Raw genomic sequence first — 12,038 nt, forward strand, 5'->3', positions numbered from 1 at the left:
TACAGCCCTGCCTCTCACCAGTAAGAAAGACCTTCTCTATATACAGCCCTGCCTCTCACCAGTAAGAAAGACCTTCTCTTTATACAGCCCTGCCTCTCACCAGTAAGACCATCTCTTTCTGCATAGCAATTGCCTCAGCTCCTCTGCCAGTAAAATCGGGATGCTATTACACCTTCATTCTGGTTGTGCAGATCCTGAGATAAAGCAGAATGTATGTAATACGTACAGAGATATAGTGTGTATAAAGCACTTTGAAGACTACTGATGTAAGGGCCAACTTTTAGCAGCTCAGGAATTGATGGGGAGCCATGGAGTCAGCAGTTTGACTCTTCTATCTGAGGCAGTGAGGAGAGCAAAACATATCTATCTAGGGCTGGCCAAAGAAGGGAGCACACACACCTTCAGGATCTTTCTTCCTCTCTCTCTCTCTCTCTCTCTCTCTCTCTCTCTCTCTCATTATTTCTTTTCTTACCTCTATCCAGATGTCCCTTCTGTGTTTTTATTTTTTTCCCTTACAGCTTATTTACCCCAGCAGAATCTTTCAAGCAATATAAAAGTTACAGTGTGATTACATTCTATTTTTTAAGCAAATGATTACAATGAATACAAGTAAAATCTTGTTTTCCATGTCCCTTACATGACTAACATTTTTCTTATTACAGGTGAAAAACAAATTATCCCAAGAGCCCACATACATTTATGTCTAAGCAACTTGTTACAGATTAACAGAGTGTAAGCAAGCAAGTTATTTTTCCCAGCCAGTTCTTTTACTGGCAAGCTGCATTTTGTGATTACAAAGAAAGGTAGCCCTTACTTCATCTGAGACAGGGGAAATACTTTAAACAGTTTAAACAACTTAAGAGGAAATCTTCATAATAATCCACAGGTAAAAATGCCTAGTAGAACAGATTATGTCCCTGAGATCACACTACAGTAAAGACAGTGGGGTCCCTCACACCCATTCACACCATACCAGATACCAGAGAAAAATGGCAGTGGCAAACATGTAAAGACTCAGCAGTAGCAATCAACATTCCGGAGCAGAAGCCCTGGGGCCTTGCCTATCCGAGATTCACCCATCAGTGACTTAGGTGCATTCTGGTGGGCGAATCTCCTGAAGTCAGTTGTCACCTGCTGCTCCTCTGACATGGCCACTCACCACATGGAGGCCTATGTAAGTACATGTCATTCAGGTTATTAATTAACCTAAATTAGCCTTTAATCCCAGTACTTGGGAGGCAGGGTGTCTTAGTTAGGGTTTTTATTGCTATGAAGAGACACTGTAACCACAGCACCACTTATAAAGGAAAACATTAATTGGGGCCAGACAGCCTGCTCTTCTCCACATTGGTTCTGGTTGGTGTTTGCTCACAGCAGCAGTGAGCTGATGGGGACAGGCACTGGCCCCAGCTTAGCCCCAGCTTAGCCGTCTATGCCCCTCAGGGTGTTAGGATAAGGAAGCAAATACGCAAAATACTGGCCTTCCCTCGGGCTCTGTTCACATTTCTTTTCTCCTATTTGCCATTAACTGACCACCCCCAGACTCAGACCTTACTGGAAAGCTAGATGCTTTATCCATTTAAGTCCTAGCCAACAGTTTAGGAGTATTTTCCTTGGCGATGGGTAGAGTTTAGAGCATTCCCCAAGTCTCCCAGGCTGGCTCTGCCTTCCCCAGCCCTTCAGCCTGGGAGTGTGGGCCCTGGGCAATTGTTTTCTTCTTTCTCCCCAAGCAAACACTAGTTCTAAGACTTAGCCACCATTTGGGGCCTTTCATGCCACCCCTGCCCACTTCTCTAGCTGATTGCTGAAACCTAGCCTCAATGCCCTTCACTTTACAGTGTTACCTCCCCAGCAAGTCTCTGTTTTGTCAGCTCGGATGCCACTGTAGAACAGCGCCCCCCCCCTCGCTCACATCACCACTTCTCTGCTGTGCTGACTGACTGGTGGTGTCATGTTTTGTTAGTGTCCAGTAAGCACCCCAGAGCTGATACCACACCACTCCAGTGTCTGAATGCCTGACGCACTGGCTAGCAGATGCCCCTGGCTTTGTCTGTGGCCTAGGATCAAAACTAACCATCCAGAAAAGTCTGGCATAATACATCAGAATAGGTTTTTTGTTTTGTTTTTTGTTGTTTGTTTTGTTTTGTTTTTCAAGACAGAGTTTCTCTGTAGCTTTGGAGCCAGTCCTGGCACTAGCTCTTGTAGACCAGGCTGGCCTAGAACTCACAGAGATCTGCCTTCCTCTGCCTCCCGAGTGCTGGGATTAAAGACGTGCGCCACCACCGCCCGGCTCAGAATAGGTTTTTATGCGGCAACATTTTCCGTCAGCAGAGCACTTGAAGTGCTAGGCCAGAGACAGTCCAGGTGTTAGCGGATGTCGTTCTGGTATTGAGCATGACTTCTAGATCACAGATTTCCTGATGGTGGATATCATCAACACAGCTTTCCAAATATAACCCTAAGGCAGGAGCCCTAGATGTAGGGGAGAGAATCTGTGCATAAAATGCACACTGAAGAGAAGCTTGGGTTTGACTGCTGCTCTCTGTCCAGTTAAGCTGAAGGTATAGAGCATAGTGATTAGAGACCAGCTATTTGGCGATTTAAAGAACATGATGGAGGGGCTGCTAAATACTTTGCATTTCCCGAAGCATCTATCTCCTGGATTTCCAGGAGTTTGTCTCCCCGGACCATTGCAACCATGAGGAAAGGATTATTGTTGCTGCCTTTGTGGCCATGCCTGGGCTGGCACTTTGCATCTTTAGTTGCCTTCCCAGAGCAGAGAAATCCTGCCCTTGCTTCCGCTGCCCATCAAGAGCTGAAGCTCATCATTGCTGTGCCGTTTGACTGCACCAAATGTGCGCAGGAGCCAGCACTGCAACACTAGTAACACAGTGCCAGCCCCAGAACGTTCTCTTACCTTGTGTCTCCTGTGCATGCCCTTTTCCTTAGCACTGTGAAAGAAGCCTCTCCTGCGGTTTTAGCCGCAGGATAACCACATGACGGAGCTTTTGCAAGCCAGCATCCTCTGACCTCCAGGCTGGGTTCTCTGACAGGTACTGGCTTCTTCCCTGATAGTGCTCCCTACTACTTCCTACCTGGTGTCCTGAATTTCACAATAATCGAGGCAGAAAAATAATTTGAATTGAAAGATCCCAAAGATATCAGAGCCTATTGTGTAGCTTAAGTTCTGAAGGAGAAACTGGAGAGCCACCTAGATTCTTGTTGCTCTTAGCATGTTTTGTTAATGACAATAAAGATCTGCTACTTTGCCAGGCATAGTGGTGCACACCTTTAATCCCAACACTAGGGAGGCAGAGGCAGGCTGATCTCCATGAGTTTGAGGCCAGCCTGGTCTTCAGAGTGAGTTCCAGGACAGCCAGAGCTACACAGAGAGAGCCTGTCTTTTATAAATGAGTGAATGAATGAGTAAATAAGTAAATCAATACAGTAAAATCTGCTGCTGCTTAAATGGGCCATAAAAGAGCCCTAGCCTTCCCAGTGTGCCAGGCTCCTTCTGACCTGAAAAGCAACAAGACCAAAGACGAGTAAGAGCCATAATTCCCATTGCACTTGTCAGCCAGCAGATCTGTTCTGAGCTTTGGCCCAATTAAAATGCCTGGAAACCCCTGCAACCCAGTTGAAGTAGGTGGACCCTCAGGTGGCCCTCTGAGGCAGCCCTTCCTCGGGAGCATCTCCAGTCTCAGTCTCCATTCCAAATGTCCTGATCTGAGGCCTTGCAGGTCATGGCTGTGGTTCAGTCAACGAGGAGCAAGAACCACTGCTTCTCGAGTCTCGTTGTATCCACAGAGGGGCATTACATTTTTATTACTGTTTCACAGAGAAGGAAAAAACAAACACAAAAAGTCAAAAATTAAATACCAATACATTTCCCAAAAGTACAGATAACAGATACCAAAGTCATTCTCATCCCCAGCACCATGTTAGCACAGTCAGCTCGTGGATGTAAACCAAGCTGTCACAGGATCCTCTTAACAGCTGCCAGTGGCTGTGACAGGGAATAAAATAGCCAGACCTGCCTTGCTGGCCTTTGTCTGGGCTGCCCTTGAGAATTGAGTTGCATCTGTGTGTGCCCTTGTTGCCGTCTGAGACTTCCCTTGGCCTCGGCTTTGCTCCTTTTTAGCATCTGTGTCTGAACACATACAGCTTCCGTGAACCTGCAAGCCCTTATCCATTCTCAGTGAGCATCCCAGTGTAGAAGTCACTTCCTTTTCCTTCCTGAAACACCACGTGATTCTTAGACAATACATCTCTTGCCTGTGTTCACTCTCTTTGCTGGCTCTTCCAAGGAACAGTTAGCATGCCTGTCACCAAGTCCCCAATTCACATGTGTCTGCTTCTCCAGATCCAGGATAGGCAAGGGCTGGAAACGAGTCATTGCAGTGGGTGAGGCCCTCAGCTCATTTTCTAAGCAGCCCTGCCTGAGGCCCTCTGCTGCTGCAGGGAGTTGTGTCCATGCCTCCTCCCCCAGACCCCCATTCTTTGCCTTTATCTGAAGTAGCATACAGTATCTGCCACTGCTCTCTCTGCCAGGGAATCTGAATTTCAGATTTAACTGGGTCTCCTTTATTTTCACCTACTAAATCTGACAACTCTGACCCAAGGGACTGTGTCAAACCTAAGCACAGCCTTTCCATGTGTTCCAGCTATTCTGGCCTCATTGACAGTTCTGACACCGTAGCCTAATTGCTGATGCAGACAAGGTGATAGTTACTAGTTTCAGACAGCACACACCCCAGCGTGGCCATCTGCTGTCCTCGGGACCCTGACGGAAGTTGGTTACCTAAAATCACAGTTGAATTCTTGCTCCATGCTAAGCATTATTGATATACTATTTATATTTATACTTACATAAATATACATAAATTACCCCTCGCAGCAGCCCATCAGAGTAAGGAGGGTTGATCTCTCTTTAACTTTTTTGTGGGGCTGGTGGGGAGGAGGATATAAGTTTTTTTGATTTGGGATTTTTTGTTGTTTTTGTTTGTTTCTTATTTTCTGGTTTGTTTGACAATAATCAGGATTCAGGGATATGGTTCAGTTGCTATAGTGTTTGCCTATTGTGTGCAAAGCCCTACATCACACAGGACAAGCCTAGTGGTTCATAGCTGTAATCTTAGGAAGGTAAAGACAGAAGCCTACAGTCATCCTGGGCTATATATAGCAAGCCATCCTGAAATGCATGAGACCCTGTCTCCAAAACAATAAAACTGTAGGAGTGGTCTCTGGCTTAGGCTAGTACAGAATTCACATCACTCTTCTTACCTCAGCCACAGCAGTACTAGATAGATAGACAGACAGACAGACAGATCGATATTTTTGTTGTTGCCCCCCCTTTAATATATTAAGAAACAGATTTGCTAAGTTTATATGACTTGTCCAGAGTCACACAGTCAGTAAGTGACAGGATTCAAATTCAGCTCCCTCTGGCCTCAGAACCTGTGTTTTCTGACTAGTCCTTGGTAATATGTGGAGGATTAATAGCCACAGGCTCATCTGGCAAGCAAGTAGGATGGGCCTCACTTCAGGATGCTGAAGGGCAGAAAAATAAGACCTGAATTCAGTGAAGAACACAGGTTCCTGGACCTGGTTATGTTCTCTCCATGAATATAATAACCTTGTAGTGACAGATGCACATTTTCCATGGTGCAACAAAGAAAAATTAGTGCAGAGATGCAATTATGTTTCCTGTTTTTAATGGCAATTTTGCTCTCTCAATAGATTAATTAGCTGCAAAGAGTTCCTCCCCTCAAGCAAATCACAGCATACTTTACGGCAAGAAAAGGTAGATTAAAATGCAGCTGTGTGTCATTAAGCAGCCAGGCTCCCTCCTGACCAGCATGCCTGCCAGCGTAGGCCTCCCTCCACCCTGTCTGGGAAGACTGAGGCAGACCTTGAGGGAGCTCTCTGACCTTGGCTTGCGAGCAGGAGCAGAGCTCCAGGCTTCCAGGGAACCCTGAGTGTGACAGCGGGTGCAGAGGTGTTTGTCTCCTTGCTAGAGGAATTCTTCCTTTATGCCACAGAGGTGGCCTGGCCCCCAAGCTAAGGAGAAAATACCGAGGGAAATAGAGAAGAGGAAATTAGGTAACTTTGCGAGCCTGGGCTAAGGGTTACCTCACAGCAGTCCTTGGTGGCTGGTATTGTAGCCTTTTTCTTGCATTTTCAGGTATATTTTTTATGTTTTGAGATACACAAAAACATAGCTTTGGCTCCGTGAGATGGCTCAGTGGATCCAATGCACTTGTGCCAAGCTTGCCAACCCTTGTTCAGTCCCCAGGACCCTTATGGTGGAAGGAGAGACGCAACCCCTGCAAGTCAGCTGTCCTCTGTGCCACACAAACACATACCCGTACACAAGCACAAAATAAATCTTACCTTGAGATAATATATCTTGGCCTGGCGGTGGTGGCACACACCTTTAATCCCAGCACTTGGGAGCCAGAGGCAGGTGGATCTCAGCCTAGTTTACCTAGTGAGATCCTATATCAAAACAAACAAAAAAGGGGGTTAGACATCCTTTTCCGTTTTATCTGAACAGAATTGTCCGGTGTAGATGAAGTGGAAGTGGTCAGGTGGTCATCCAACCAGCCTGGCCAACCTGCTGGTTACTGCAGCCTGATTTGCCCCTGGGCTTGGGACAGCGCAAGGGAGCGGAGCACTTTCTGCCAGACTTCACTGACACTGTTTTTGTCTTCTTCCAGGTACATTGAACGGAAGGCTTTTCTGGATCGAGTGGACCACAGGCAGTTTGAAATTGAACGAGACCTCAGGCTGAGCAAAATGAAACCTTGACATTCTGGGGAGAATTAGTAGCAGCTTATTCCTGTTGACAATGTGAGCTCTCTGTGTGTCTGTGAACTGTTTCCAGTGCTCATCATCATGTTTCCAGCAAGGCCCTTTACTACGTTGCAGTTTGGTTTATGTATCTTAATCTTAGCAGGTTTCATTCATTTTACTTTTTAAAATTTGTCTTTAAATAAACAAATAGAAGTCCTCTGTGAGGTTGGTAAAAGTGAAGATGCCACTCCCCTTCCCTCTTCTCTTCTTCCAGCCCAGGCCCAGCTAGCATCGCCCAGAGAGGCCATGGGCCTCTCTCTGAGATCAACCTTTCCCAGAAACCCGTAAGGGGGCTCCCTGGGCAGATGCTGAGTCCCTGAGAATTTGTTCTCAATTGATTCAGTATCTCTTTTGTGTGAAATTCTCATGGTAAGGTGGAACACTGATATAAATTAATACTGAGTGGTCTTTTTGTTTTTTCCTACTTTCCTTTTTCTCTTAAAAAAAAGTCTACTTCAGATATTTCTACTTCAGACATTTCAGATTTTCTACCTCAACGTGATGTGGGAATGATTTCTTATTAATAAAGAAACTGCCTAGGCCCATTTCATAGGCCAACCCTTAGGTAGGCGGAGAAAACAGAACAGGATGCTGGGAGAAAGAAGCTGAGTCAGTGAGTCGCCATGGTTCCCGCACTCCAGACAGATGCAGGAAAAGATCATTCCTGGTAAGCCGGCTCGTGGACTACATAGAATAATAGAAATGGGTTAGATCAATATGTAAGAGCTAGCCAATAAGAGGCTGGAACTAATGGGTCAGGCAGTGATTAAAAGAATACAGTTTCCGTGTAATTATTTCGGGGCATAAGCTAAGCTAGCCATGTGGGCGGCCGGGTGCGGGGGACGCAGCTCCGCCGCTCTTAATTCAACATCAACGGTTCTTTAGTTTTTTTATATGTCAAGGGATATTCTTGCCAGTAGTGCTGGCACACACCTAGAATCGTAGCACTAGGGAGACTGAGAAAAAATTACTACAGATTTGAGACCAACCTGGGCCATATATGGTTCCAGATCAGCCTAGGCAGGCCATAGAGTGAATCTTGTCTCAGAAATGGGGGTCTGGAGTATTCTAAAGAACAATTGTTCTTTATACTCCTTGGGAAATTCCAAACCCAAACTTCCTGCTTAGGAAGCATGGAAGAAGAGAATAAATAATAAACCATCCATGCTAATACAGCATTAAATCCCTACAGTTGCTCCTAGGGCATGGGAATGGGGAGAAAGTGAGCTTTAAAGACAACGGTCTGTTTTTTGCCTGGGGATGGTTGAGTCGCATCAGGATCTCAGGGGGCTGAAGTGAACTACTGCCATCCTAAGATTAAGGAGCACCAGGTCACAGTGGACTTCCACATCTAGACCTTGGGTGTGTTTGTAGCAACCAGACAGCTAGCATCTCATTACCCAGAAGGGAGTTTACAAACTACATTTGAACCCAGGGTCTGTTGTATCCATCTGCAAAAGACTGTGCAGGTGGGGTGGCAAGAGAGCATTTGAAGCTGGCATCAGAACAGATGGTCTCTACTGGGACGAGGGATGATAGAGGAAGTCTTTAACCTGAACCAGCCAGCACACCATTAGGGCAGGCCCCCCAGACCTGCAAGAGTGGAGGCTCACCTGTGGTGCTGACTGGCATGTCACCCACTGCACTGGGGTGACTACGTCTCTTGGCTGTTGCAGTTCTGTGTACCCCCAGCATCCCCGCCTCACACAGTTTAAAAGCTTTCTCTACTGATAGATGTGGCCTGTTGATGAATACTCCTTGCCTGACTGGCACATGTGCCCAACAAGTGTACAGTGTGTGTAGCATCAGTAAAGCAGACCTGGGCCATCGCATCACTCTGGCTGCAGGGAAGGCTGCCAATGTGTACGTGGAGCTTTCTAGCCTCTGTGGCAAAGATAGACCGAGAGGGAGGAAACGGGCTAGCTGACCAGTGTGCCCAGCACAGCCAGTCTTCGTCATAAGCAGCCTTTCTGTTTATTTTCTAAAGTTGCTCCTGGGGAGTAGGAAGGTAGGAGATGAAAACAGATGGCCGTGTGTTGGTAGCTGCTGAGCTGTTCTGAACTTGGATATGGATTTCAGTTTTTCATAATAAAACTTTATTTCTGGGCAGTGGTGGTGCACACCTTTTATTCTAGCATTCAGGCGGAGGCAGAGGCAGGCGGATCTCTGTGAGTTCAAGGCCAGCTTGGTCTACAGAGTGAGCTCTAGGACAAGCTCCAAAGCTACACAGAGAAACCCTGTCTCGAAAAACAAAACAAACAAACAGAAAACATTTTTTTAGCATTACCCAAGAGACACAGGATTGTGTTCTGTATAAGGAAGAATTTTGAAGTACACCAGGCTGAGCCAGGAGAGGGTGACCTGCACTTCACTGTGAAGTCAGTCGAGGGACAGGAACCATCAGCAAGCCAGGCCGCCTGAGCTGGACACAGCTGTTCTCTAAGCGAGTAGCTGTTTCACACAGGCATGATAAACCAGACAGAGCTGCCTGGCCACGCCCTGTGTGCCACATGCAGTGGCTGCAGCATGGAGGCAGGGACCACATAGGAAGGTACACATGGGGCATCTGAGGCAGACATGGGCCACCCGGGAGCTTTTCCTCCTGGTCAGTATGGACTCCTATGTGAGCCCACCAGAGTTCTTAGTGGAATTGCTTTCTCAGCCACATTGTTGGTTGTCCTGATACCTTGTCTCACTTTCAAGGATTAAGCCACCTTGACCGATGCCTGGCCTTCCTGAGTGGACGACCGTTGATTCAGTCTCCAGCACTGCCCCCTACTTAAAAAACAAAAGTACCCTCTTTTCTGACAACTTGTCTGAGCCATGGCAGACACTGTCTAGCCAAGTTGATAAAAATGTGTGGAAAAGGTATTTTATCCACATCTAGTGGAGCCTAGCTCCCACAAGAGATGGCGCCCTTTATTCAGGAATTCGGGATTGTTAAAGAAGTGTTTGTGGAGCCTGTGAAGAATAAGCCAGTGCTTAGGGACAGTTTGGCACTCTCTGTAGTCCAGTGCTCTGCTGGCCCTCACCATGGCCCCACTGACTAAGGAAGTACCTAAGGGCACTCACTGTGGCTGATCCTGTGGAGCAGAGACTGTCTTAGGAGCTGAGCTCTCTGTTCCTGCCCTGACCTATCTATCAGTCCTTAGTCTTCACTGTGTCCCAGATGGGTGTGTCAGAATTCAAGGGTGTCTGGTACCTTTTAATTATGGGGGGGAGGTGTACTAATGCCCTAAAAGCAGTATGAGGCCAAATAACAAAGCAAGCCTCTTTCTGTACTCTGCTCACCTATTTCTTGAGGAACACAGTGCTCTAATTAAGAATTTTGCATAAGGCCTCTGGGGGCTCACAGGAAAGTGTTAAGAAGTCACCTTGAGTGTGGTGTGCACTGTTGGAGCTAAGGAGGAAGAAGTACACTGAGGCCCTGGCCAGTATTTATCCAGGGTCTGTCTGGGTGTCGTGCGGCCGGCCAGCCGAATGGCCAGCATCACAGGAGGACCAGGGACATCTTTGGAGAGAAGTGGAGCCAGGGTGCTTTTGTACCTGCTCAGGACTGGGAAGATGATGTCCAGATACTGTGCTACCTTGTGGTCAGCATGGCAGGGTGTCTGAATGTGTGTGGCTCGATTGGTATGGTCTGGCAAGGCAGAGCATGGCAGAAGGGCTTAGCACACTCCAGAGGCCACAGTATTCTGCCTTTTGGTGCCAGCTCCTCATGAGAGCTAGAAGTACGTAGATATGTCGGTAAGGCATGGCTGATACAGTTCGCAGCACACAGAACTGGGCAGACAGATCCCTCCGACATCTTGGGATGTCACTCGCATCAAACTCTGTCGCACTAAGGTAGGAAGCCGAGCTGCCTTCTTCACTTCGGGATGTTGCCTGGCTCTGGGCAGCTGGGGAGGACGAGGCTGAGAAATCAGGAGAGCATCCTCCAGTCAGACACTGCAGTTGCCTCCCTGCTTCCGATCTCCCGGCCAAGAGTATCAACTCTGCTCTGCCCCCTCACAACGTTGTGCTGAGTGAGATAAGGCATCCAAGCTCTAAATTCCAGCAATCAAATGTAGTTGAACACTTCCACCTTGTACTGTCACGTGGTGATGAGCTTTCTCTGTGTCCCATTGGCGCTGGCAGGCATTCTGGCAGATCCCTTGCCTCAATGGTTCCAGGAACAATTCTCAAAACAGTGGTTCAACATGACCAGTTTAAAAAAAAAAAAAAAAACTCCCGGATGGGAGATGGCAACGCACGCCTTTAATCCTAGCATTTAGGAGGCTGGGGCAGGCAGAACTCTTGAGTTCAAGGCGAGCCTGCTCTACAAAGGACTACACAGAAAAACCTGTTTCGAAAAACCAAAAGAAAAGTGATCTGTCAGGTTATTCCCTGCCCCCCAGACAGGGTTTCTCTATAGCTTTGGAGCCTGTCCTGGAACTAGCTCTTGTAGACCTGACTGACTTTGAACTCACAGAGATCCACCTGTCTCTGCCTCCCGAGTGCTGGGATTAAAGGCATGCGCCACCACCGCCTGGCTCCCGTTCTACTTTAAAAAAGCAGATTTGAGGGGCTGGAGAGATGGCTTCTCAGCACTTGCTGCTCTTGATAAAACCCAGATTCAATTTTCATCACCCACCTAAAAGCTAACAGCCAACCGCAACTCCAGTTCCTGACGATCCTATACCCCTCCTGGGCTCTGCAGCACCAGCTGGGTATGTAGTGCCCACCTATGCACACAAAACGCCCATACACACAAAATAGAAATAAATGTAAAAGCAGGTCTGGAAAACAGACAGTGGTGGTGTATGCCTTTAATCCCATTACTCGGGAGGCAGAGACAGGTGGATCTCTGTGAGTTTGAGGCCAGCCTGGTCTATAAGAGCTAGTTCTAGGATAGGCTCCAAAGCTACAGAGAAACCCTGTCTTGAAAAAGGAAAAAAAAAAAAAAGCAAGTCTGAGATGGCTCAATGGATAAGCACAAGAACCTGAGTTTGACTCCCCAGCACTAATGTATTTTTTTATATTTATTTATTTATTATGTATACAATATTCTGTCTGTGTATATGCCTGCAGGCCAGAAGAGGGCACCAGACTTCATTATAGATGGTTGTAAGCCACCATGTGGTTGCTGGGAATTGAACTCAGGACCTTTGGAAGAGCAGGCAATGCTCTTAACCACTGAGCCA

The 12,038-nt window shown here is 47.1% G+C and overlaps 1 protein-coding gene across 1 annotated transcript in view; it reads left to right on the plus strand.

Annotated features, from left to right (window-relative positions):
- Cfdp1 (craniofacial development protein 1) overlaps positions 1-7,262 on the plus strand; it is a 90,389-nt gene extending 83,127 nt beyond the window's left edge. The window contains exon 7 of the mRNA XM_005345646.2: positions 6,720-7,262. Within this exon, the coding sequence (XP_005345703.1) occupies positions 6,720-6,810 (91 nt within the window). The 3' untranslated portion in view covers positions 6,811-7,262. The remainder of the gene's footprint in view (positions 1-6,719) is intronic.
- Positions 7,263-12,038: the final 4,776 nt, after the last annotated feature.

The sequence above is a fragment of the Microtus ochrogaster genome, chromosome 4 (assembly GCF_000317375.1).
Source record: "Microtus ochrogaster isolate Prairie Vole_2 chromosome 4, MicOch1.0, whole genome shotgun sequence".
Classification (NCBI taxonomy): domain Eukaryota; kingdom Metazoa; phylum Chordata; class Mammalia; order Rodentia; family Cricetidae; genus Microtus; species Microtus ochrogaster.